Genomic DNA, 27,763 nt, shown 5'->3' with positions numbered 1-27,763 from the left:
TTGTTGATGCTTCTTTTCCAGAGGCTAAGTGCATGTCGGCAGGAATGTTTTCAAAAGAATTTTTCATTCTCCACTCTTAAGTTTGATTAAATTGAATTTCATCTCATCTATCCCTGCACGAAAGTAGTGACTCAATTGTGTTCATTCATGTCGCGCAAGCTCGACTCAAAACAGGCAAAGTAAACTAAGGAAAACTTGGCAATACCTCTCTTTATTCCAAGCTTTGTACTAAATACATCTTATTTGTCCCAGTGCAAAAATGACTGTACAAGGAACCTAACGCATTCATTCAAAGTAAACTAAATAAGGTAAACTTAGCAATACCTCAAACCTTTTGTACTGTTAAATACGTATACTATTAAATATTCCATGTACAAAATACACCGCAGGTAAACGAGTATTCATCAGTCGAAACGGGGTGACAAAATGAAACTTTTGTGTCAAAAACTTTGTACCTAGAATACATACTACATAGTATGAATCCAAAGTAACCTAATGACATTTTGTTTTTATATAAAAAATTATGAGTTTTAAAACTATGAAAAGTTCGATTTTACTAACACCTGAATAATTTATATAATAATAACTTATTCTCAATGGCAACTTCTCTCTGCTTTGATAGGATAGAGCATGAAACGTCACCATTCCACAAAGAACTGGGGGTGATTCTCTTCAGCGGCGTCTGCTTTGATGACTTCAGAGAAGGGCGCTTTGTGGCTGCTTGTGAGCCCCCTTGTCAAACACAAAATGAGAAATGGGACACCCTAAACCCTTGCAGATTGGAGCGGGAATGCTCATATGAAGGGTGCAAGTCCACAAGTTCGGTTATTGGGACACAGCCATAGTTACACACATGATATTTAAAGCCTGACTTCACAGTCATCTCTACTTTGTCTTGGCAAGTCATTTCTTTAGTCTCGCTGTTCCCGACTTCCCTCTGTGCTCTTGTTCTCTCCCAGGCTATGGACATTGCTCGTGTTTTGACTTGGCTTTGGATTTACCCTGTGCTCACCTCAGGGTGTCCCCATCACTCTACTGGGGCATTAGGACCCACATGGATAGCAGGGTGAGCACCCCCTGCTGGTCCCACTAACACCTCTTCCAGCAGCAGCCTTAATTTTTCCCAGAAGGTCTCTCGTCCAGGTACTGACCAGGCTCACACCTGTTTAGCTTCAGTGGGTTGCCACTTGTGAGTTATAGAGTGATATGGCTGCTGGCCAGTAAGAATAGTGTATATTATTACTGATATGGCCAGAAAAGTATCAGCTTTGTGGTATCATGATATTAATTCCTGATATTGTAGTGATATGGATGCGTGTGGGGTGTACTTGTTTCTTTCAACCTTCCACCTTCCTCATCCATGGGGTCAGGTAGTTGTCTGTTACACCAAGATTAAAGCCACAATATCAATAAAATGTCTCCATAATTGCATTACTGGGGTCAGTCTATATGTTTTGAGAATGAATTCATGCAATTTTGGGACAAAAGATTCATATCGTACTAGTTCTATTTACCATCAGTGTCAGTGAAACCAGATAGTGCAAGCCCAAAGTCAAAAGAAATGGTGCCATTGGATCCTTAATGACCACAGGTTGTCAGGACCTTAGTTTAATGTCTCCTTTGAAAGACAGCACCTTCCAGCACTCAGGGTCTCGAATCACCATGCTGAGATATTGATTTGGAAATTCGGGCCCAGAGGGAAGAGAGACATTTACTGATCTACCCTTACCTCATGCAATGCTTTTATTCTAATAGGCGTTCAAGCATAATACAGACAGGGTCCAGACTTGCTTATCTCTTGCCATGCAATGCATCAGGTCATATTACGAGATAGCATGCTCCTTCCCCATGAACAGAGCTCATTTTTCATGCTCTGGGAGAAAAACGAAGGGAAACTAGAATGAGTAGCAACATGTCCATCACGGTAGAGTCTCTGAAGCATGAGACAGTCTTCAACTGTTGACTTTCATTTATTTTTTAACAAAACCAGTTACAATGTGAATCTATCACATTAAATACTCTGTAACTGGTTTTTAGTGGGGTGCACATACAGTAGGTATGTACTGTATACAGTCCTATCAGTTCATTTTTATTATTGTAATTATGTCTAATATAGTAGCTGACCTACCCCAAATCTGATTTACCATGAATCATGACTTTCTACAAGAATCCACTTACTGTATTTAAGGTTAATATTGTAAGTAAATGGATTTTATTTTGTGTTGAATAGAAGGTTGACAAAACGTCAATGTACTGGCAACGTAATTACTGGCAGCATAAACAATAAGAATTTTAGACAACAACAGAATTCAACAATACAGTAATCTTTTGAACGGTCTGTCCCACATTTGTTCCCAAAAATAATATTTGGCAATTACCCGCTAGTGAAGAGTTCCATCCATTTGATTTCCCAGAATGCACTTCCTTCCAAGCATGAAACGTCATGTAAACATTTTCCCTCCAGAACAATAGAATGTAAAAGGGGCTGTGACTTGGCCAGCCAAAAGAAAAATAATTCCAACTAGTTTAGCAGCTTCTGGTTTCTCTCCGTTTTGCTCTGCATGAATTCCTGCACATGAAGTCTGAACAGAACAGCAAGTATTCACACATGCTGGGCTAGAGCACCAGGCTAGCGCCATGCCATTTATGCCCACTGTTTTGCCCTTCTCACCATATACAGACAGGGGAGGTAGACATTTTACTTACTTTTACCATGGGGGTGATAGTGAATGCTTATCTCTCAGAGACCAGGATGCACCTGTTGATGATCAAAGGCAATAAAGCCCTGTGATCTTGCAATTTATTGTTCTGGCTGCTTCCTTCTCCATTTGCTGGTACTCTCTAAGCCAAGGGACTAGCAAGAGTCTGCTACCACTACAGTACAGTATGTTGCAGGTGAGCTGTATTTCTCCCATTCCAAAGAGGGGATGTCCAGATGAATCAGCTTGAGCTCAGGCCTGTGTATGTGTGTCGATGGACCAGTGTCCCATCCAAGGTATAGTCCTGCCTTGGGAATAGGCCCTGGATGGTCACTGCCCCCATACATGGGTGATCAAAACAAACATTGTGTATAACTGTAACTTCTCTAGGAATAACAACTCCCAATAATGAAAGGATTGAAAGAGTTATGGAGTGTTTAGTCAAAACCTGGCTTAACCCACTTGGCTGAGGGCTAACCTCCTGGCCATAGGAGGAGTGATTGCGAATTACTGACAGCTGAGTCAATAGTCCAACATCAACAATGACATTGGGACATAATGTCAGTAGACATACTGGTTTCCTTCTGTGTTTTCCTGTCTTGATTTTGACCGGTTTAAATAATAATCTCCTCATTTGTACCAGCGATTAATAAAGTGATTTAGTGCTTACATAAAAGTCAAAAATCACAGAACATCATAACAGTCATGAATGATCATTCACTGAAAACATAATTCAATTCAGCCTGCCTAAAATGGAACAAGCTATGCCCAGTTGTCTGCACAAAACAATCCCAAAAGAAAAAATATAGAGTACTTTATCTGACGTGCTTCCTGCTTCTCTATCGCCTGCAAGCATCTGCACGTATTAACGGTCCTTTCAAGTCTGGACTTTGCATCTGTGTGTTGGTGTGACTGCATTCATTAATTCCATCTGCGAGTTGTTAACGCTTCAGTAGCAGGTAAGATATGTTTATTTTTTGTTTAATTTTTAGAAAATTGTCTTTTTTTAAAAGGCAGTTTTAAATATAATTGTGAATTGTTTTCTGCGGTCTAGCTCAGGGAACTCAACATCTATGTAACGACTGTATATAAATATCTCCTAAATGTAAATCTTTGATCTCCTTGTGATGATAAATGTGTCTTCTCCATGTGTTCCAACAAAGATTTGATTGTGTACTACAATCAGGAAACTACACATGTAAGGAATGAGAAGGTAAAGTTGATTGCATTTCTGCATGAGACACAGTTTTATACAGTTTAGCCCCTGGGGATAAAACAAATTTGTTTACAGGTGAAGTCTTTTAATCATGGCTGCATTTCTGTGGAGTATGTGGTGAAGCATTTAAGTTAATCTTTGTACATAAATATACAGAACACATTGCTGGTGTCAGATATAAAACACTCAATGTGTTTTCCTGGATCTCAGTCTAAATACAGATGGGCGACTATCATGTCGGTGTTTTTTTTGGTGCTTTTTTGCCATTGTAACCCAATTGTTTAAATTCCAGAAAAATAGCAGCAAGAATTCAGGACAGTGCTTATAATATAGGTGTGGGTGGCAGTTTTTAATTCTTAAATATCATAAATTCTGATTGGAAGAAGAATTTTGCTAAATTTCATGCGTTAGAACAATTTCATTGTATTAGAACAAAACCTTGGCTACTTCTAGAACTGCATTTTACATAATAAAAGAATATAACATTGATGTCAGAACACCCCAGGAATAGACAAGAACTTTAAGTGGCTGCAGCAGTAGTTTGGCAAGAATTATTTTCACATCTTCTGTCTCAGTTTTTCCCAGTTTGTATTTATATGTTTACTACCTGCATGCAATATCCTGCTCTTGTCTACATTAAACAGAATTTGGGTCAGGTTTTACCCAGTGGTGATTTTTTTCCAAATCTTTCTGAATTTCATTGGCTTTTTCTCCAATGTTTGCTAAACATCCTAAATTGGCATCATCCACAAACCTGACTAGTTTAGTAACTATACCAGAATCTAAAGCATAGATATAAATTAGGAACAGCGGTGGTCCTTATACAGATCCATGTGGTACTCCACAAAGTACATCACCCCAGTTTGAATATTCATTCCCTATCTGTGCTCTCTGTTTCCTATTCCATATCCATTTTTTTATTCAAACACCCTAACTTTCCATCTGCCTGAAATAGAATATAATTTCCAGATACATTTAACTTGAACTTATATCGATTGGTATGTAAAGGTTTTTGGAATTGAATATATACTGTTTTATGCAAATGTTTGGGCATCAGTGGCCAAATTACATTTTGTTGATTTTCTAACTGAAAAGAGGTTAACACAAAAAAAGTTAAACTTGACATATTTCTGCAAATTGTAATGCACAGTTACTATTTATTTTCTGAATTTAACAAATTGAAAAAAAATAGTATATGTGGCATGTGCAAAAGTTTGGGCACCCTATCAGTCAGTACTGTCAGGGGAGCCGGTCCTGACTCTCGTGAAGTGCATAGTTTAGGACCGTTTGCAGACTGTATAATCCGGAATTGACAGGAAAAGTGGATTTCATTTTCACATTGGTGGTGGTGGAGGGGAGTCCCTATTACCAAATTTCCCATTGGCCCTTACCAATTATGGCCTCTTAAGAATCCCCCTCTATGAATTGGCTTCATTACTCTGCTCTCCTCCCCACTGATAGCTGATGTGTGGTGAGCGTTCTGGCGCACTATGGCTGCCATCGCATCATCCAGGTGGGGCTGCACATTGATGGTGGTGGAGGGGAGTCCCCATTACCTGTAAAGCACTTTGAGTGGAGTGTCCAGAAAAGTGCTATATAAGTGTAAGCAATTATCATTATTAATTATTTTTCAGCTTTTCTTTTCCAGGATTTGTTAAAATTTAGTAGAATCCATTCTTCCCTCTACCCACACAATATTTCCAGTGCCACTGGCTGCCACACAACCCCAAAGCATAATAGATCCATCCCCATGGTTAACAGTTGGCAAGGTGCTCTTTTCTTCAAATGCTTCTCCTTTCTTTTCTCCAAACATACCTTTGGTGATTGTAGCCAAAGAGTTCAATTTTCACTTCATCAGACCTCAGCACTTGGTTCCAAAATGCCTCTGGCTTATCTAAGTGTTGTGTTGCATACTTCAGACATTGACTTTTGTGATGAGATTTCAGGTAAGGTTTCCTTCTGATGACTCTTCCATGAAGATAATGTTGGACCGGTGCACCACTACTCCTGTGCCAGCTAAATCTTCCTGCAGGTCCTTTGCAGTGATATGGGGGTTTTGCTTTGCATTCCTGACTGGTCTACAAGCAGTTCTATCTGAGATTTTTCTTGGTTTTTCCAGATCTTGTCTTGACTTAAACAGCTCCCCTTAACTTCCATTTCTTAATGACATTTTGGATGGTGGAAATTGCAAGGAGGAAGCATTTAGATATCTTTTTATAGCCTTCCTCTGCTTTGTAGGAGTCAACCATCTTTATTTTCTGATCCTCAGTCATCTGCTTAGAGGAGCCCATGGTTGTTGAGTGTAAGCACAATACCCTGAGAGCTTCGAAGAGTCAGAGAATTTATTAAGGTCTGGAATTGTCATCACCTGACTTAGATTAAGGCCTAACAAGTCAATTAAGTTCTGAGACCTTACAAAAAAATAACACTAGTAGATCAATTTGGAGGGTATCCAAAGTTTTGCACATGCCACGTTTAATGTTTTAATTTTTTCAATCTCTTAAATTTCACAAAAAAAACAGTAACTGTGCATTAATATTTGCAGAAATATGTCAAGTTTAAGTTTGTTCGCTGCAAAGGTTGTGTTAACTTCTTTACTCTTTGAAAATCAACAAAACATGTAATTTGACCAGGGGTGCCCAAACTTTTGCATAAAACTGTATGTCTGACTAGTCTGCACTTGTTTTCCTCCATTGGTAGACAGGTCTACATACATTGTCTGACTCAGCGAAGATGAGAATCCTTCCGATCCTTGCTTGTGTTACTCTGTGTCTTCAGATTTCACCTCTGTCAGGTAAGCACCTGGGGAAATGCTGAGCAAGTTGTGTGTGCTGGTGTACTGGGGGGGTAACATACCATATTACAGAATCTTTATAAAAGCAACTCATTCCAACTACAATAATTTACCATTACTTATCGGTCAGATGTTTTGAAAACATTAAGGATAACTGAAAATGTTGTGCCTGGGAATTGTGGAAAAACATCCTGTTTTAAACAAGTTTTTGATAGCAACATTTTTGCTACATTGCAAATATGCAGTAACTGTACTACAGGAACAATGACATAAAGCTTTTTTAATGTGTCATTGTGAAATGTTTGAATCCATGTTTGTGAATTTTGCCATGTACTATTCCACAAAATAAATAAGGAAAAGTCAGGAGTTGTGTTTCTGATACCAACCAAATGAAAACATTATTTGGACTGTTAACTCCACATAAAATAAATGACTTGCATGTTGTCACGATCGCTACTCCTCCTATTTAGGGCGCTCCAGCCCTTCCTCGTTCTACCTCATTTCCCACACCTGTGCCTTATTCCAGCCACTCTTTAGTTCCACCTTAAAAGCCAGACGCAGACGTCAGCCGAGGTTCGTCATTGAATCGCATTTCGTGAGAGCCCAGAGTCCTGCTGCGTCTGGCTCCGTTATGCTTTTAACTTTCTGTTCCCGATTCCCCTCGGCGGTTCCGACCCGGTTCATGTTCCCTATCCCCCCGCGGATGGATCGCCTGGCCATGGACTTTTGTTTCTGTTCCTGATTACCTGTTTGGATTTCCCATTTGGATTGTTCGCCCCGGACTCACTTCCCCTGGACACCTGCACTCCTTGGACACGCCCCCTGTCTCCATCCCTTCTCCTGCATGTTTTTATTCCTACTGTGTCTTCACCAACTGGATCGTGTCGTCTGCATAGGGCCCGGAAAGAACCGGATCATGACACATGTCTCTACAAATGTGCTTTACAAAGGGTCTGCTTTATAATTTCATAACCCAGAGGAGATATAACTTACAAGTCCAGTAACTTAATGAACATGTCTCAAAACAGGCCTGAAAATGAACTTACAGAAAGTAAAATGATTTTTAACCAATGCTCAATTCTCAAGGAAACTGCTGTAAATGATGCTTAGCTAGAATTTATCAAAGATTATTTCTTTGACAGATGACCTGTAGTACAAATAATATAAGGCAAAAGGAGAAATAGACTATAGTTCTTTTGAAGATTCATTATGATTGTTAGGGGAATTATATCTTTGTGTCTTAAAAGTAACTTTTTATTGCTTATATGCTGCTTGTGTTAACATGTTGATGCAAAATAATGGATGAAAGATTGGTACACAGGAACTACACGTCACACAGAAACAAATAGAAAAATACAGGAACTTGAGTGGGTTAAAGCACAAACGAAAGGAGGTGAAATTATCATCAGAGTCAAGACTGGACAAGAAGAACAAGTTGTTGTTGTAATTCAGGGAATTGCTGAACTGGAACCCAGAATGTCCTTTTTTAGTTATTTCTAATAGCAAGAGGATATTATTCAGTCATACAGTACCCAGATAGCTGGAACTACGAGAATTATCTTGGCCTTCTTTTAGTAAGAGATTGATAGAGGCTCATAATAATGATGAAAGGACAGCTATAGAGTAGGAATGTACTGTACTACACATGCTGATAACAGACTGATCAGAGCTTGTCCTCTTCTATTTGTGTTGGCAGGAGAACACTTAAGGATCAAGTAAAGGTTTATTTCATGCTGAATAGAGAAGAAAGGAAATACATCGCTGTGTTTTGTATTCGCTTTTCAGCATGGAATAAACCTTTACTTGTTCTTTTGCAGCCTATGCATACTGATGCTGCTACTTACTTGAAATACTTCAGAACACGTAAGGGTGGTTACTTTCTGACATCTGAGTGCAGAAATAAACAATTAAAAAATATTTAAGAAAATCCTTCAATTAAGAGTTTCAGTAACAAGTTAGTGCTGCTGCTTCTTATTTCCAAGGACTTGAGTCTAATCCTAGTCTCAGGCTTCTGTCTCTATCGAATCAGCATGCTTCTGTTTATTTCCTCCAGATGCTCTGGTTTCTTCCAAGTGCTATCCTGTAGGTTTTAAAAGGGTAAAGCAGGGTTCACTCTCCTTTACAGTTAAAATTGTATTATCAGATTGAGAAGCACCGTGCTGTTCTCCTGATTTATAGATGAGGCTGGTGACAAACAAGCGGGTTAAAGACCAAGTTGGGGTGAGAAGGTTTTTATACCAGAACTGTTCCTGGTTTCACATTTCCTCGCAAGGTTAGGGGGAACTTGTCACAGGAATGGTACAAAAAGATACAAAATGAAGGCAACCTTGTGACAGTCCCCCATGTGTCCATTAAAAAGGTGCAAGAAGCAATCCACACTGCCTTCTTGAGAGCCATGCAAGTACTGAAGAATGTAAGAGGTTTAATGAGAGGAGCCCCAATCTGCCATAGAATGCCAGTCACTGAGCTGCTCTAACTACTGTGGGTAGCTCATTCCAGCACTGAGGAGCGAGGCTGGGCAATGGCCTGGCTCTGGAAGTGAGAACAGAAGGAAGGGAAGTGTGGAAGATGAGGTGGAAGAGAAGGAGCAGAGAAACTGGGAGTCCTTATCATGAGGTGTAAAGAGTGATAAGAGATTGAAGAATGATAGGATCAGAGTGCTTGACCCAAAAGTAGACAAGGGTTTTGAATTGGGTGTTTTCGGCAGTAGTGAGCCAGTAGCAAGACTGGAGTAACATGATAGTTTGTAAGAAGCAAGTAAGTATTGGCGGCGATTTAGAGTTTAAGGACTTTGAGAGGTTAGAGGACCAAGGGACTGGATGTAGAGAGATAGCAGTAGGAGGCCCAGGATGGAGCCTTGAGGGACACCAGTGGAAAAAGAATGAGGGGAGGACAGTTGTGATATGTACAGGGGAGTAAGAAGAGAAGGATGAGAGTAGGACCGGAATCTCAGAGTTTAGCAGGTGTTGACAGAAGTATAATGAAGAATTAGGTCAAAGGAGAGGAAAGTAGCACAAGCTGAGGTAAGAATATCAGAAAAAAACACAAAACATTTTTTCTGAGACTGTACACTTCTTTAAAGGGGTAAATGTATTTCATGTGTGGGTGACACATAAAACTGTTTCTGAAAATGTTGCAGTTTGATCTAGTCTTTTTGTTCTCATTTTGTATACAGTCCTAGTATAGACTTATCCTCTGGGTAGGTATTCAAAAGTACTTTCTCAAATTTCAGATGAAGTTTATTACAAAGCTATCAAGGCCTGGGGAGGTAAGAAATTCAGTCTCTTTGCAAAGACTTTCAAATAACAATGAGGAAACTAGTGGGAAACTAATACTACTTGCATAGTTAGTTTTTAAAATAGAATGTATCATCATTTGAATGCTTTCTGTATGATTAAGTGATGAGAGATATACATTTTCCTGCCCAGATTAGATGATCATATTTCTTCCAAAAATAATAAAGAATAAGAGACAAAGATTTAATTGTCACCTTAAAATACTACAGTTAAAATTAGTTGGGTATCATTTCTCATGGGAAAAAAAAAACAATAAAGTTTTTTCTCGCTTTCCTGTTTTTCCTTGACTTCCCAGCAACACAAGGACACTGTCGACATGCGTCCTGTGACTGAGACTTGGATAAGGCGTACACCCACAGAATTGTGTGATGTTTTTATTTGTTAGCTCAAATTTTATCACCACCTGGAGATGCCCACCTCTCACATACCAGTAACTTTGCCACAGCCTGACATGTGGCATTAGTAGACTGTGAAAGGTACTGGAGTGGCAGTTGTTTAGTGGTCTTTGGCTCAGGACATATGGGAACCTGAATCTTAATCAGTATTACGGACACATCTCTGTGCACCAAGCCAAGCTAACATGAATCCTGTTAATCAAAAATGCTGGCTTACTGGATCCACTGGAAATTCAATGACCAGCAGTGATTATATATCCTTGTAGTGACATTGTGCCAGTTACTGTACATTGCTTGTACATTTACTTTTGTCATTTATCAGACCTTTTGTGGAACAAGTCTGTGAATCCAATTCTGAATTTGTCAGTAATGTTTCAGTTTAAAGTCTTTCATTTTTGTTTGTGGTTGTTTGTTTTTGGCAAAAAGACTAGTGTTGAACTTATTCTAAATATAAACATACAGTACTGTACCTACAACATCTGAGCCACATGCTTTAATGATGTATAACACTATTACAATTAATTTTTTAATAGTGTATTGCTGATCCAAAAACTGAAGGTGGCGTTAATTTAATTAGTGTAACGAACAGTTCTTTCCTGACCCTATGCGGACGACACAATCCAAAGAAGTGGGGAAACACTGGGAAACCGTCATGCAGGAATACGGGGCTGAAAACAGGGGGGTGTGTCCAAAGTGCGCTGGTGCACGGGGGAGGTGTGGCCGAGGCAAACAATCCAAGAGTGTAATCCTTAGAGGGTATTCAAAAGCACAAGAGGAATTAAGGAACAGGAACAGGAACAGGAACAGGAACAGGAACAGGAACAGGAACAGGAACAGGAACAGGAACAGGAACAGGAACAGAGGTTAAAACCTTAACGGGATCAGGCGCTTCCAGGTCCCGGACTTGCATGGTGCGGAAACCAGATGCAGAGCCAGGATGAGCGTCAGCGCCTGGCTTTTAAGGTGGGCTGGGTAAAAGGGATCAGGTGCACAGAATGAAGTCTAAAGTGAAAGAGCTGGAGCACCCTTAAGGAGGGGGGACTATAATCGTGACAATTAGGAAATGAAAATGTGAAATGAATCTCAGAAATGGAATCAATGGGGCCATAAGGGACTTAGGATTAATTGTCATTTGTCTATATTTCTATACAAATTGTCTAAAAAATCTTTTTATAATTTTGTTGAACCATACGCTTTCCATGGTACATTAATGTGCATATCAATGAAGCCATGCAGTCCTCAATAGACTTACCTGAATCTTGGAATTACATAAATACTGCACAACATATTGATGTACTGTATATATTACATAAATTTTATGGAATTGTTTAATCAACTCACCTGTGATGGCTTTGTATGAATACATTTATTTTTTCAGATGAATGTCCTCAGTGACCTATCTATGCCTATGTTTAGGGATACCTGTATGATGCCAAATTCTTATATTATCCAATCCACTTTGTAATATCCAATTATTAAGTGCAATTTTACAACTCCTAAACTATATGTGGTCAAAATACCCTTATACAAATAGACATAATACAGTAGCCCTGTAATGAGACATTGAGGAGCATTACACTAGGTAAAGATTTTGTTTAATATCAGTTACAGAGCAAGAGAGCATTCAGAAGGTTTATTTTCTTAGAGATGAAACAGCATTATCTACAAGTGGCATTATAAATGTTTAATTAATAATGGACCTCTGAAACACTTTTGATGGCTACTATAGTGCTTTGAAGTTTTGGATAGTATGTCATTTTACTCCTCCCTGTTAAGAGTATTGACGTGGACAAAACTCAGCAACTTCCTTAGTATACGTCTGTACTGCATTGTGGGAGTGTGGTTTATCACTGAGGACCAGTTTGCACTATGTACTATATTACTGAATGAGTCCCAGCTAGCTCAAGCCAGAACTATACAGAGGAAACTGCTGTACGTGGAAGTGCATTTTAAACTGAGATCAGTAGGCATTTCTTTATACAAAGGTTTGTGGGAGTACATACTCCATTTTGTATAGCACTTTTCATGTTAAAATAGCCTTAAAAATGTTTGAGAATGTAACCATAAGCAAAGAAATCAAACCCTATACCTGCACAAAATGTGTGGAATATATAAATAAAGCAAAACGAATAATTTTTATTCAGGAGGGAAGTTGGAGAAATAACTGATGATTCTACAAAGATTAATTTAAAAAAAATGTTTACCTTAAAAGAAAAAAAGTGTGTCATTATTTGGGGGGTTTAAAGTAAAACTGTAGCAGTTTTACACTTCCACTCATATTTTTATCTTATCTGTTTTAGACATTAGATGCAGGTTGAAAAACCAGTTTCAGGCACTGAACTGCTTTGAATTTTAACTGTCACCTTATGTTTACAAATACATTAAATGTAGCAGGTTCAACTGCCTTGTACTTTTCACAGACATAACAAATCAAGGACATTTTTAATTTCAGTTTTTCTGAGTATAATTATACTGTTTATTTACATATATATACCATTTAAATCAATAATTTGAAACTGTTTTTACCAGTTCTAGAAGGATTTGTTTGAAACTGTCCAAATTTCTCACTTAAGGAATTTGTCGATCAAGAAAATGCACACTACACACCATGTATTATTTAAACAGCCCAGATAAAACGTTAGTAGGAAAGCTTACACTGTATAGAGCACACAGAGTCAGTCAAGCCTTAGTACTCAATTCAGGAAACAGCACTGAGGCAGCTCAGTGAGATAGGCAGAAGTACCGCCTTGAAACTACACAAAATGAGTTTGTATTCTATTCTTTGAGTTAAACATATGAAAATCCTTTATTTGAATAGATAAGTCAGCTAAGATCACATCCTCTAAAATCCCAGGGTGTTTCTCGAAAAGAATAGGGTGTAACCTGCCCAAATTTCCCATTGGCCCTTACAAGCCATGGCCTCCTAATAATCCCCCTCTATGAATTGGCTTCATTACTCTGCTCTCCTCCCCACTGAGAGCTGGTGTGTGGTGAGCGTACTGGTGCACTATGGCTGCCGTCGCATCATCCAGGTGGGGCTGCACATTGGTGGTGGTGGAGAGGAGTCCCCATTACCTGTAAAGCTCTTTGAGTGGATTGTCCAGAAAAGCACTATATAAGTGTAAGCAATTATTATTATTATTATTATTATTATTATTATTATTATTATTATTATTATTATTATTATTATTATTATTATTATCATGGCAGGATGTGTCAGTGTCAACATTAATCAGCAGTTAATGGAAATTACCCTCAGATACAAAAAAGCAGACAGTTGGGATAGGGAGCACATGGGAAGATGGTAGAAGATGTGGTTTTAGAGGATATTTTGTATTTCACATTACTCATACGTGAAAGATTGTGGGTCCAGATCTCAGGTGGGACACTGTTATTGTATTTTTCAGCAAGCTCCTTCAGCCAGAGGCTCCAGTACAATGCCATCCTGTACACATTGGTAATATTATAAGTCTCACTGTATAAGTCACTCACAAGCATCAACGCAATGAGTTTGAATAAAATATAACCAATGCAGCAAGACGTTCTAGTAAGCTGGAAGACACAAGTTTCCACTTATGCCCTTTTGAAAAGATTACAAAAGAGCACTACACTGTTAAAATGAAAGAGCGAATAAAAATATAATTAAAAGGAAATAAAAAACGCATATTTTACTCAAAGCTCTATCTCTGAGAACTGCTGCTCAGCAGGAATGAAGTTTGCAATTTACAGGAGTCTCAAAATGTAAGAGATTAGGACCAAAAGCTAAACCCAAACACATGAGTCTGCAATTGCTTGTCTCCACTCTGATCTTGTACAACCTGTCCTCCCTAAGTCAGTCTCTCACTCCTTCCTCTGAGTTGCTGTGGGTCTGCGGGTGCTGAAGGTTGCTGTGTGTCTCCCAGGTGGGTCTGTTGGTACAGAATAGGTGCTGTGGTCTCCCAGATGGGTCTGCACCTGGAAGTCAATCCCCTCCTGTATTTAAAATGATAACAAGCACTGTATAAATGCAATGAATATTATAAATATTATTAATTATTAGAAGTAATAAGGAACAAAATGAGCATGATATAGAGTACAAGTGATAAATCTTATCAAATAATGTTATAAGACATAATATTTGCATAAAACAGCTTTAGAAGTCTTTCTGTCAGCAACAGAGTTACTGCTTTTTTCATGTAAATTGTCTGTAATTGTTGTGTTAATAGTTTATGCCTTGGCTACTCTGTAATTCATCAGTCATGCCAACAAGGGTCTGAAGCCAAAGAAATGACCGTTAAACATCTGCTGCCTTACAGGAACTTCTGAACTCTCGCAGATAACATGTATGCAGATAACAGAGCAGGTGCTCTGCTCAAAGCGGAACAAACAAACTGTAAAGGCAATGTGGCAGATGTCACTGACAATATACAGTAGATACGATAATATGACTTTATTGGCCATATACAATTTCTTTCAGTAGAAATGTGTCTTATCACTTAACCCAGCTTGCTCTCCACGAGACATGTAGACAGGGAAAGAGGCTTGGGATCAGAGAACAGGGTCAGCCATTGTACAACACCCCTGGAGCAGTTGGGGTTAAGTACCTTGCTCAGGGGACCAACGGAGTAGGATTCCTCTGCCAGCCACAGGATTTGAATCGGCAACCTGCCAGCCACAGGCACAGATCCTAAGCCACAGAGCCACTGCTCCACCCCATCACTGGGCTGATCAGTCCGTTGGTGAAAAAATAAGCAGTAAATTAAAAAATAGGTTCATTCGTGTAAATAGGCTTCACTTACACTGCACGCATCTGTGGAATGAGGAATTTTTTGAAACAGAAAACAAATCAGAAGTGTAATTATAGTGACTAATTATGTGTAAATACCAAGCTAATTACAGATAAATATTGTACTAAAAATATTGATGTAATATCACATATCAGGTAATTAGCTTCATCACAAAACGTGTACTTGTAGTCTACAAAGCTAGGATTATGATTGCATGACTGGACTTGAACAAATACACAGTATGTGCAATTTTTATGTGTACAAAGTGTAACCTCAGGGCAAGAATTCTCATGTGCATTTATGGGAAAGTGGTTCTCCAGGCAGGAATTGGGACTCCAGCAGCAAAACATTTTTTCCTCTAGGTCTCTCATTCCAATACTGATCAAGCCTACTTATATTCTACCATCTGATAAGATCATTCTACAAGGCAGTAATGCCACTAATGTATTGCCTCTCTCAATGTTCAGTCCTGGTGCCCTCAGTCTTGAGCGCTTTCACAAGCAGTGACATCATCATAACTTTTGGGATAAAGCTGGTAGGTGGTAATGCTCTTGTCTATTTTACCTGCATGTTCCAGCACATCAGTCGTTTTCATTATAATTTGCGTTCTTCAGATTCTTGTTAAGAGCCTGGGCTGGAGTCTACTGAGTGTAAAAGTAATACAAGTCGCATACAGTACTCATGAAGGTTCGAGAGAGATCAGGATTTACTCTGCTTATTCTGCACTTTATAGTTCAGGACTGAAAAACAAAGCAATGTATTATGTCTTGCAAGTTGACCTGCAACACAAACACGGTAAGTGGACAACACATAATGCCTTTTAGAAATAAAACCCTTAGGCCTAGTGGATGTATTGTTTACTTTTTTGAGTCTTCATATCTGCAGCTGCCAATTTTAACCTTAGATGCACACTAACCTGCAGTAGGAGGTTAAGTGCTTCAGTGAATGGATAATTCCACTAATAATTCACTGATGAACGTTTGTTGAAATAGACAAAATGTTACAGCATGAACTACAAATACAAGGAAGCTGTTCTAAATGCAGTACTCTTTTTACATGATTTATTTACAATCATTGTTATTCCAGGTACCAGAAGCTGACATTCAAAGTAAAAAGGCAGATATTTTCCTCACAGCAAGACATTGCGTGATTAAGGAGTGCCATGTGACAGGTGGATGTGTAGTTATCTTTGTGTAATTAGGAGAATGGGCCAGATTATTCCTGTCTAGCTAACCAAAATATTAACAATCCTAACGGCCAGAGTTGCAGATAAGATAAAGGCACTGTAATTGAATTAGCAAACAAAAAGCTCTAACTGAATTCCTGGAGTATTTTCCTAGAGGTGTCCTAACTTTTTTATGTGGCTCTCAGGCATTAAGAACTTCAATCTGAAAGGTCTGATTAAAACCCAGTCACTATTGCAAAATCCACCAATTTCTGTTAAATACTGTATACAATCCTGCTCTGAATTTTATTTTAGTAAGGTGGACTTTTTTCAGCTATGAGGTGCCATTTAGGCCATTATTCAAACTTTACCTATCATACACACACACATTCCTCTCACATACACACAAAATGTTCTCACACTCTCCATTTTAACTTTCACATTCATATAAAATGCTCTCACTCTCAAATTTACCTCTCACATACACACAAAACACTCTTACATGCATGAGTTTTACCTCACACATACACACAAAACACTCCTTCACAATGGGAACATGAGAGGCAAAACTAGTGAATGTGAGTGCATTTTATGTGTATGTTAGAGCAATTTGTGTGTGTATGAGAGGCAAAGTTTGAATAATGGCCTTTTTCCTTTCACAAAACTACCACATATTCTCACAAAAAATAAAGTGATGGCATGCCATCTGTGTATTGTGAAATGCATTAAAACAAAATCCCATTTGACATTCTGCATATCCTGTATACTAAGAACTCCTGGATATGTGCTGCATAGCAACAACTCACACTATTGCATGGGTTTGACATTTTGATGTTTCTAGCTTAGATGCACGGGAATTACTGCAGTTAAACAATATTTTTATAAACTGTGAAACTGCTTAAGTTTTAAAGTAGGCTACTAACATGCCTGAGTACATGAAAGGTAAATTTTTCCCATGTAAATTAATAACCATTACCCAAATGTGCTGTAAATTAATAACCAGCCCATGACTGATACCACTTCTGCAAATGAAATACCTGTATACTGGGAAAATGTGAGATCAAACACTACACTCTTTGTGTTAATGTTACCTCAGCATCTCAGAATGCCTAGTAAAACATTTCTCCAGGTATGGAGATTAGCATGATGCGAGGCCAAAAAATGTTTAAGAAATAAATTTTTATGTAGAAAAAACAGATGAATTGTATTTTTATTAAGTTTAAAGCATCAAAGATCTTCTGTTTTTTGCAACCAGGCTTGATGGGTGATAGGCTAAACAGACCGCAAGGCCACCTTAATGAAAATCATGAGCTTGCGAAAGTGAGTTTCTCCTGAGAGTAATTTCCGGCCTCTATAATCTTGAAGGTTGAGAAGGAGAAGCTCGGTTCTGCTTGAGACCCGGCGCCAGAGCCCACCGAGACAAGCCACAGGCTGAAACAAACCTGCAGGGAGGAACACAGGAATGTTCTGTACCAGCTCACACACGCAAGCCCAGAGACAGGCAAGGCTGATCAACAGGGGGGTAACTTATTGAGACATTCCTGGAAACATTTCACCCTTTAATAGTCTGCCAGGGTCTCTTTAATGTGGAAAGGGCCCAACTCTGACATCTGAGCTATAAAATGAAACCCTGGGCTGCGCCAGAGCTATCACAGAACGATACCTATTGCAAGTACAGTATATGCCAGACCTTCCTTTGTCAGTTTGCCAGGTGCCCCTCGAACTGCAGACCACCATTTAAGCACAAAAGTATTTCTGCTTTATGAGCTTATCATAATTGACAGTTGTAGCTTTTTTACTGGAAGGGAAGTGTGAAATCTAAAATAAGGCCTTAGTGGGTAACATAAATCTTGCAAAAACCAGTAAATCCGTTTATCCACGTTGACATCTGTTTTGTGAAAGCATGCAAAACCACTCTTGTGGGAAATTCTTCATTAGAGGGGGAGGACAGTCTTGTGCAGATTCAGTTTATTATTGAGGCTCAATAAGTACAGTAATGCGTGTTAGGTCTGTGTTACAACCACAGACTGAGATGCGTGCCAGGTCTTGTAGTAGACCCTATGCGATGCGGGAAGAGCTGGAGAAAACAGGAGGTGTGATAAAAGAAAACACACAGGGGTTTAATAATGTGCAAAATAATAGTGACAGTCCGTGAGACAGTGGATGGGGGAGACAAAGAACGCCATCCAAATCCAAACAGGTCCGAAGGCTGGTCAGGGCAGAGTCCTGGAGTCCAGCAGCGAGTAATTCATCCTGGGACGCGACAAGGTTAAAATCCCCGGGAAAGGGGAAAACACGAACAGACAAAACATGGAGGTCCAAGGGTGACGGGGCGAGATCCTCCAGACCCTGGGCTCAGGAAGCAGGAGGTGTCGGGGATGAGGCCTACACCCTCAGGAGATGGCTGTAGGGTTTCCTGGTGCTAGGCGGGCCTCACAACATCCTCACCCTAATGATGAGCCCCAAGGACTGGAGGAGCTAGTCTTTAAATACATATAAGAAGGTACACCTGGGGAGCTTAGCAACAATCACAGGAACAATAACGGGAGTAGTGGAGTGCCCTCTAGGGAGGGATGTCAGGCGTGACAGTCTGCCCCAAAACCCGACAAACATCAAAAGTTTATTAGCTTTTATAAACAGGCTCAGAGATGAGATGGTATGTTTGTCCTGTTTTATAATCTGTTTATGAGTGAATGTCCTGTCCTTCCATATGTGCCAAAGGTTGCGCATGACCTGTATATTCTGTCTTACTATACTTTTTGGTAAGGGCTAAATTAACAGATCCCAGAAATTACCCTAATACCTTCCACAATGTGGTTCAGCAGTAATATTGTAGAGCTGGATATGTCCCACTTCAACCACAGTGACATTAAAGGCAGGCAGAGCTAGCATTAACTTTACCCTCAACTGGATCTCAAAATAAATCTATTTAAGTGCAAAAAAACAGTAAATTGTAATGTAAATATTCATCTATTTCCAAATCAAAAGAATAATCAAAGCAAAATTAGAAAAGTACCTGCTATACAAATTGTGAGATTTTCAAATGGCTAAAGAGTGTGTTGATGACACTGTATTTATATTTACTGCAAATACACATGTAGACTCCATGTTCAATTACTTCATACTCTGTTGCCAGTGTCTTGCTCTCTTTCTGCTCTCTCTCACATTTACAAGTCACAACAGCAAAGGTCATCTGCGTTAAAATCACCAAGCCCATGGATTAGGTATGCCCAATGGGTACTCTGTCATCCTAATAAAGACAGTAGTTAATTTAAATGCAAATAGCAGTATTACACATGTATCTTTGCTTTTCTTTACCATGTTACACCTCATTTCTGAGCATGTACAGTAGCTTACCAACTCAGTAATGCAATTGTTGAGATAATCTTTTGTTTTTTCAAATCAGAATCATTGCATTTATTTTGTTGACACATTTAATGAGGTATGTGTCATGTTTAGATTAGCGGTCTTGAATCTGGCTCTGGAGAGCCCCCGTCTTATACAGCGGGTTACCCTAAATCTGCTGCTTATTTAGACTAGGTACACTTCACAGTTATTGAGCAATTATATAATTAAAGTAATCTGTTCAAATAAGGGATATTTCTGCTTTTTGAAGGCTGAAACATGTCAATCAATTAATTTAATAAATCGCCAATTTAATAGATCACAGTTAAACTAACTGTTTAGTTGATCACAGTAAAAATCAATTATTTACAAACTGATGATTTATTGCTTACTTTTAAGTGCTTTGAATCAGCAGGATTGTGCTTCTTCCTGACCAAGGTATATATACAGTATAAAACATTCCACTTAATCCCCACAGGTTTTCTTTCTAATACTTTCCTACCCTGCTTATTCTTGGGGGCTGTTTTTCTCTAGCAGGCTGCTTTATTTGTGGGCCATTGGTCAAGTAATGGTAAGACGAGGTTGTTAAAGTCTAACAGAGATGCTGCCGATCAAAGAAGGTCGGGGTTCTGAACTCCTGATTGGAAGGTTCTGGGTTCAAATCCCAGGTGAGACACTGCTGTTGCACCCATGGCATTTCACCCAAATTGTTTCAGTACCTGCTGTTATTTAAGATAGAGTATGAGCTGAAATAAATCATCATCAGCCTTCTCAGTCTCTTTTCTGATCACCTGTCCTGTGAGAATATTCCTTATATAATAAATCCATTGCATGCATTTCATTCTGTACTGAATTGTAGATGCTGGACTACATACACAATGACCCCAGTTATCTGATAACCCTTTGCCTTGAAAACTGATTCATTTTTCAGTGATGTTTCCCTGCAGCACTTACAAAGTACCAACAAGGAAGTCCAAGGTAAATGTGTGTGAAATTGGCAACGTGTCTAATCGATGGATTACCTCTTCCTTTTACTTTCCAGGAGTGAGGTTCATAAGCAACACCAGTTTTGTGAGCACAGCGGGTGAGGATGCTTATCTTGGGTGTGTAGTGGAGGACCCTTTAGAAGACCTGTCGCAGATTAGCTGGCAGAGATCAGCAGATTTGAATTTCGTCGTCTACAGACCTGACAGAGGACCCATTCCTGTCAACGAATTGGGAAAAAGAGTCAGATTTGAAAGAAAAGGACAGTGGGATGGCTCCATTATCCTACAAAATGTGTCCCCCTCAGATGAAGGCACATATATTTGCATCTTCACCATTTTTCCCAGTGGCCCATTTCATCGCTTAGTGAGACTCATGGTTAATGGTAATGTAACAAAAACAGTTATTTCATACCCTATGCAGACGACACGATCTTGGAAAAGTGAAGAAACACGGGGAAAAGATCATGCAGGATACGGGGATGAAAACAGGGGGCGTGTCCTTGGTGCGCTGGTGTTCGGGGGAGGTGTGGCCGAGGCAAACAATCCAGGAGAAAATCCAAAGGGGTATCCAAACGAAAGCAAAAGTCCAAAACCGGGCGGTCCATCCAAGACAAACATGATTTAAAAACGGGAACTGGATAGGAACTGGTGGGAGACAGGAACAGGAACAGAGAATAAAACCTTAACGGGACCAGGCGCTTCCAGGTCCAGGACTCGCACAATACGGAGATCAAATGCAGTGCCCTGAATAAAGTGACCAACTGGCTTTTAAGGAGAACTGAAAGGGGGTTAGAACAGGGAGCAGGTGCAGGTGATGAGTGGAAAACAAGGAAGGGCTGGAGCGTCCTTAAGAGGAGGGGTCTACGAACGTGACAGGTAAGACCCGTTGTGATAAACCAAGAGAAAAGTCTCTTTAGAAATCATCATATTAAATCCAGACCCATCTCAATGTAGGTTCCAATGAAAAAGCCTAGAAGGATTATTTTCTTAGAAGCAAGTCTTAAAATGGCACATCTTTTTAAAATTAAGCTCTTCGAAGTAGTAAGTGGTGAATAGGCAGGCAGGCATCCTGACTTTCAGTTCTCACTATCTGGACTAGCTCTGCTACAGTACTGATTCCAAAAGTATTGGAAGGAAGTTCAGATGAACATCCCTGTGTTGACATCATAACACCAGTTGCATATACTTATATGATCCTTAAATGGGCAAAACTGAAGGGCCTGGCCCAGTTGCCTAGTTTGTTCATTTTCAAAATGTTTTTGTCTGTGTACATCTCTCATTTCCTCTAATGTATTTTAGTGTCCTCAGACTAGCAATGTGTGCAGACAGGTATTCTGTAGACCCTGGGTAATGTTTCTCTGCTTATCCAACATGGCGCCGGAGAGTGGCGACGTGTTGCGTGTTGCTCCTCATCTGTATATCTTGACTCACTTGACCCAGAGCAGAGCCAGCGAACGCGGTAGATACGGTAGACGGTGAGGACTTCAAGCGAGAGTGAAGCACCGTGGCTACCAGACTCCACTCCTGAGTGTCCTGCTGGCCAACGAGATGGACAAGCTAAGGGGAAGGTTAAACCATCAGCGGGACATCAAGAATTGCTGCATTCTCTGTCTCACTGACCCTCAATACACCTGACTCAGCCAGCCTGTTATATTTTTACTGTTATCTATCACACTTCCATGTGCTGATCAGATTGGCAGTGTTCCAAAATCACACAGATCTTCCTCCTCTCTATTTGTCAAAGATAACTTCTTCTAACACAATTGGTTACTTAGTTTCGTAGCCTGCATTTCTATATAACAGTATAGAATCACACAGTAGAGTCCAATTCAAACCAGTTCTGTGTGTCCACCTTATCAACTACTGTAGCTTCTGCAAAAAAAGTATGTACAAAGTTCACAGAGACCATCTCAACAGTGTCTATTCTGCATAGTTATGTCATGGACAGGCATCAAGAAGAAAACAATTTATTTAAATATGACTGTCTCATATTAGCTGGTCAGGTGACTGAGGATGAGATCTCATTCCCCACAGCCTTCTGGGGAATGTAGGTCAGACAATAATCTCCATATTGTCTGAGCCTACTACCCTCTCACATAGTGTGCAGTTATGAATCTTATTATAGACTGCATGTCACCACTGAATCCTATGCACAAAAAGCACAAATGATATGCACAAATGGAAAAACCATCAGACAGTGGTTGTAGGTCAGAAAGGTAACCCAGCAGTACACTCTCTCTTTCTAGTGAAGCCTGAGATCACGGTTTTTACAGAAGACCCAATTGAAGAAGGCGAAACGGAAAGTCGCATAGCAACCTGCAGGGCAGAGAATGGCAAGCCGGCTGCTAAAATCAGTTGGCGAACTCCCTTTCCTACGCTTGGAAGCATGGAAAGCTCATCGATGCACGAGGACCTTACCATTACCATCGAGAGCCAGCTGCGAGCCATCCCAGCACGCTCGATGCATCGCCAGGAGGTGCAATGTGTGGTGGAGCACCTGTCTTTGCCCCAGCCAGAAGTGGTCTCTTCCAAGCTCACCGTGCAGTGTAAGGAGTCACCCATGCTCCACTCCACTCCACTCCTTGCACCTGCCATGCATTCACTTTCAGGGTCCCTAGCCTGCTCGTGATGGGTAAATACATGTCTTTGGCTCAGGGCAGATGACCTCCAAAGGGCTCTGTGGAGAAAGAAAGCTTCCGTGATCGTAGTGACCTTTCACCTGTGGCATCACAGTGACAAAGAGACACCGCTGTCTGCTGTCACCTTGCATTGTATTCTGTGAGCTGTGGCTACAGCCCATCAGACTGTTTATGATATCTGGGACCACTGGTTTTGAATACTAGAGAGTGTAAATGTCTATGTGGTGCTTCTTTAATGAGGTTTTGTTTGGTTTTCAGATCCCCCTTCTGTTGTTGTGATAAAAATAGACACACCAACTAAGCTCGCCTTCCAGTGTGAAGCAGATGCTTACCCCCCTGTGGACAGATATGATTGGAAAAGGTATGTCTTGCGTCTGTGGCACTTGACAACAGTACCAAGAATGAATTGCACTTCAAACCAGTGCATAGTTCAATACCCTGCACCATAAGGGCAGGCATAAAGAAGAGCAAAAATCTTTGTTTTCAGTGTTCTGGTTTTGTGTGTATTTAGTTGATTGCTGTTTAATTGCACAGCTAAACAAAATGAGAAATAGAAAGAACCAAATGGCTAACTTCTTCTGAATTACTGCTGAGCTGGTTTAGTTCCTGTGTGAGAGTTTCTGGTTGTGGTGTGGAAGTGATATCCTGTTTTTATCACAAGAGCGTTGTAACAGAAAACATGCAGGCTGATTTACTGTTGCGAACATATTCAATCAGAATTCCATCTGTGACAGCACCCTGCTGTACATTAGCCTGAGGTATAAAAACCTGCCCTAGGTCTCGTGTGCTGCTATACAACCAGCCAGACATGGTAGAGTTGTAGCATTTCTTACTGCGCGGTGTCACATGGGTTCTTTTCACTAACACTCAGCAGCTCTGAAAGAGAAGTCCCTTCTGTGAACCCTCTCTGGTGTTTGCAGGGAGAACGAGGTCCTCCCAGACGGGGCAGCTGTGACTGAAGCTCAGCTGGAGTTCTCTGTCATCACCCCTGACCTCAGTGGCCTCTACTACTGTAGAGCGAGTACCCCTAATGCCACAGCAACAGGAGTGCTTTATCTCCAAATCGGTAATGCATTCTTTTTTATTTAAGAAAGAGACTACCTTTTCATTATTTAGAAGTTCAAAATATTTCATCAACATTTTTAGTTTTTGAACGGAATATAGTTTTGTTTGATCGTTTTTCCAATTATTGAAAGTGCAGAAGTTCAACAATTAAGGCCAGTATTGCATGTTGTACTTATTTTCCTAATCTTATTCACCATTTATTTGTATACCTCAGATTTAAATAGGCAATTGTTTGTAAAAACAGATAGAGCTAACTGAGGTGAAGATGCACACCTGCATATTTGCTGTGTCATGCTGGTTCTGAAAACACCTGACTCAACTGATGTCTTGAGAGAAAACATTGCTTGTGTTGACAGAATAACTACCCGAATGTTCACAAGTGAAACAGCTACGAACACTTTTCTGACAGATTTAATACACTTAAGGTTACTTATATGGTAATAAGTAAACATCCAAAAACTGCATTCCCTTTAAAAGATAAGCTTTGATTGTCAATGCAATTTTGTTTCATATTGTTGATCTTACAAGCTAAAAAAAAATACTATATAATATTAAATTAGCATATACGGTATTTTAAAGTACAGAATCCCCTTGGGTTAATGGACTTATTGCCGAATGGCTGTAAAATCTCAAATGGATGTTTTTTCAGCAGAAACTATTACATGACAAAAAAAAATCATATAATATATATCAGATATGCTTTCTGGATCTTTTGACTTAATTTTAACATTTAAAATCAACATAGTCTTCAACACGACCAGCAACATAGTCAATAAAAATTATTATTTTTATCATAAGTATACAAGTTCTTTCTTTCATGTTTCATAGACATACTGTAAATTAACTGACTTACCCATATAGGATATCGCTGATATTCCTGAATCTTAAATCTATGTAGTCCTTATGTTTACGTTGATTTGTTAGATGTGCATTTCTCCATTACTGCGGGTAAAGTCTGGTGCTTCTGACTTCACAGACAATCCCGTTTAGATTTTATCCATTAGATCCAAAGCCTGTTAAACTGAGGATTTCACAGTTTATGGTTTTACACATTGACTAACAATCTTTCATTTTTCTATTTCATTTTAGGAATTTCAACTAATTATATGGCTTTGTTCACTCTTGCTGTTATACTGCTCCTTTCAGTAATCATCATATTGGTTTTTTTTCACGCAAAAGTAAGAGAGTTGTCTGTTACTAACAGTTAGACTTCCACTAGGGTCTAACTAGGGTCCTCCAGAGAGATACAGTACATGTTCCATTTACACATGGGTCAGACTTCTCCTGCATGGTCACATGTTTCCACCATGTTGAATATGTATCCTCTCCAGCTGCCTGGGGGAACTCGATTCAGTAAGTGGAACATTTGCTGTGAACTGTTATGTGATATAATTACAACCTAATACTGAGAATTGTGCCAAATAATTTGCTCTGTTTTAATCTTTTTTTAACCTTCATAGATGCCTGTATTTCTTTGATGTTACAGTTGATGCTTGCTTTCTGATATTTTACAGCAAAGGAATTGAGAACAGAAAATCCTCAAAGTAACAGGAAAACACAGGTTTATTATTTTTACTTCACTCTCAAATGTGCATGTCTGCACATTAAAAATCTGACTTTAAATAATCAATTCAGTTATTGAGAGCTGACATATTTTTGATTATCTTTAAGATCTGCTGCATTCTGTGTAGCAGTGTTCTTAGAATAACTGTTAATTCCTTTTCAAAAGTAAGTTCTTTTTTTGTAGAGTTAAATAAGATTAATATTCTAAGTCACCCTAACAAGAAGTCCTGACGCAGCTTAATTTTTGTGGCAACAGTGGAGGTTTATTAACTTTTTCTGTGTCTTTTGTGTATTCTTATTTTTTTAATAACTCTATTGCCCCTTGTATAATACAAGCGTACGCTTAGTATTATAACTGTAAGTGTACATGCAATAAGTATAGGCACAGACGTTGTATCTTAAGAGATATCCATACTCTGAGATAACAAATAATCACTCTTGATCAGAACTGCAGAGAAGCTCATGATTCCATTTAGAGTTAGTTTGTAAACTGAAAGAAAACTGAGGAAGAAAAAATAGGGTTCTGTCTGAACTTTTGACTTATTTGACCATTATATAAAATCTTGAATTACAGAGAGAGCCATAAAATGTATTTATTATCTAATGGAGTCAGTGACCCATTAAAAAAACAGACCCAATATCATTAAGGTAATAATTCCAGGCAGAAAATGGTTAGGTTTTCAAGCAGCTCTTTTCTCCCCTTTATGAATTAACAGTTCCTACTTTCAGATAAACTTTCACACAGACAATTACTGCTTTTTTGAAAAGCTCATTCTACCAGTACTTGTATTCTGATACTAATGTGACTTGTATTCTGCTATTACCATGTGCCTCTCATTCTGCAGCTAACGTGACTTTTTTTCTAGCTTTTGCTTCCAGATCCAGTCTTCTCTTCGTATTTTTAGACCTCTTTTAATATGAATCTTCCACAACAGCTTAGCTGCCTCTTTACTGATCATATGGGCCTTGAATTCAGAGCAGACAGCCTTGAGCCTCAGTGGAATTCTGTTACCACATTAGCCTGCCTGGAGGGAGGGCAGCCCATGGCCTTGGATCCCCAGAGATTTTCCCTTCAGAAGGGTTTTTTTCTCTCCTCCGTGCCATTGGGTCACGTGGTGCAAAATAAGGCCAAAACATGCGCTTTGTTTTTCTCTGCAGTCCCTCTCACAAATGAAAAGGGACTCAACAGGCCATCTTGTGGTTAAGGTGATTTAGGCCATACTACAGTTACAGTATCACCCTGCACATGTTTCTTTTATTATTTAGTACAGAAAAAGTATTATAAAAACAAGGACATAAGAAGATTACAGATGAGAAGAGTGGAGATGGCCCTTTGTGCAGATTTTGTTGCTAGTAGTATATTAAATCCTAGATTCTTCAAATGCTCTTTCTGATGCAGATATGTAGTTTGCTGATGCGGATTCCCTGCCTGTCTACCTTTAATGGACACCCAGGAGAGATCCTTGGTATAATTACCTCCTAGCAACCCAACCTGCTACAGGTGCAAATGGCCTCCGCTCATTTTCATCCTTTTTTATGTCTCTTACACCCTTGAGTCTTTGTGACACTTGTGCTACTCAGCTGGAAATGTTGGTTATCTGCCCAGGAGGGCTGCAGGGTTGTGGGCTGTTGCTGTGGTATGGCCTATATGCAAAACCGGCTGGGGCTCATGGCAGAATGGACGCTGATGAAACAGATCCATATTCCTGCTGATTGTTCTTTATTTGATCTCATCAGCATCCTTTCTTCTTGCAACAATCTGTTTTGATTTGGCTTAATTGGCTAACTTCAAATAAAATGATTTTAATCCAGTATATTGTCTCAGAGTTTTATT

General features: G+C 39.4%; 1 protein-coding gene across 5 annotated transcripts; it reads left to right on the top strand.

Moving 5' to 3' along the window:
* The first annotated feature begins 293 nt into the window (after positions 1–293).
* LOC102684956 (nectin-1-like) lies at positions 294–25,972 on the top strand. Of its 5 annotated transcripts, none has more exons than XM_069178842.1 (7): positions 294–3,658; positions 6,616–6,709; positions 20,719–21,045; positions 22,909–23,208; positions 23,560–23,662; positions 24,222–24,367; positions 25,456–25,972. In XM_069178842.1, exons 2-7 carry the CDS (start codon positions 6,649–6,651, stop codon positions 25,572–25,574), a joined length of 1,056 nt encoding a protein of 351 aa, XP_069034943.1. In that variant the 5' UTR covers positions 294–3,658; positions 6,616–6,648; the 3' UTR covers positions 25,575–25,972. The 5 variants fall into 5 exon arrangements, with proteins under 5 accessions (XP_069034943.1, XP_069034942.1, XP_069034941.1 ...); XM_069178841.1 differs by lacking the exon at positions 25,456–25,972 and adding an exon at positions 24,503–25,206 and having other exon boundaries at positions 6,620–6,709; XM_069178840.1 differs by lacking the exon at positions 25,456–25,972 and adding an exon at positions 24,503–25,206.
* The last annotated feature ends 1,791 nt before the right edge of the window (positions 25,973–27,763 follow it).

The sequence above is a fragment of the Lepisosteus oculatus genome, chromosome 15, assembly GCF_040954835.1.
Source record: "Lepisosteus oculatus isolate fLepOcu1 chromosome 15, fLepOcu1.hap2, whole genome shotgun sequence".
Classification (NCBI taxonomy): domain Eukaryota; kingdom Metazoa; phylum Chordata; class Actinopteri; order Semionotiformes; family Lepisosteidae; genus Lepisosteus; species Lepisosteus oculatus.
The sequence above is the reverse complement of the archived record's forward strand: the minus strand, read 5'-3'. Positions and strand labels throughout refer to the sequence as shown.

Bases quoted from the DNA above. Each gene is read 5' to 3' on its own strand.
- LOC102684956 (XM_069178841.1), top strand. From the start codon at position 6,649: ATGAGAATCCTTCCGATCCTTGCTTGTGTTACTCTGTGTCTTCAGATT. The intron at 21,046-22,908 runs GTAATGTAACAA...CTCTCTTTCTAG, and splicing joins AGTGAGACTCATGGTTAATG to TGAAGCCTGAGATCACGGTT. The intron at 23,663-24,221 runs GTATGTCTTGCG...TGGTGTTTGCAG, and splicing joins GACAGATATGATTGGAAAAG to GGAGAACGAGGTCCTCCCAG.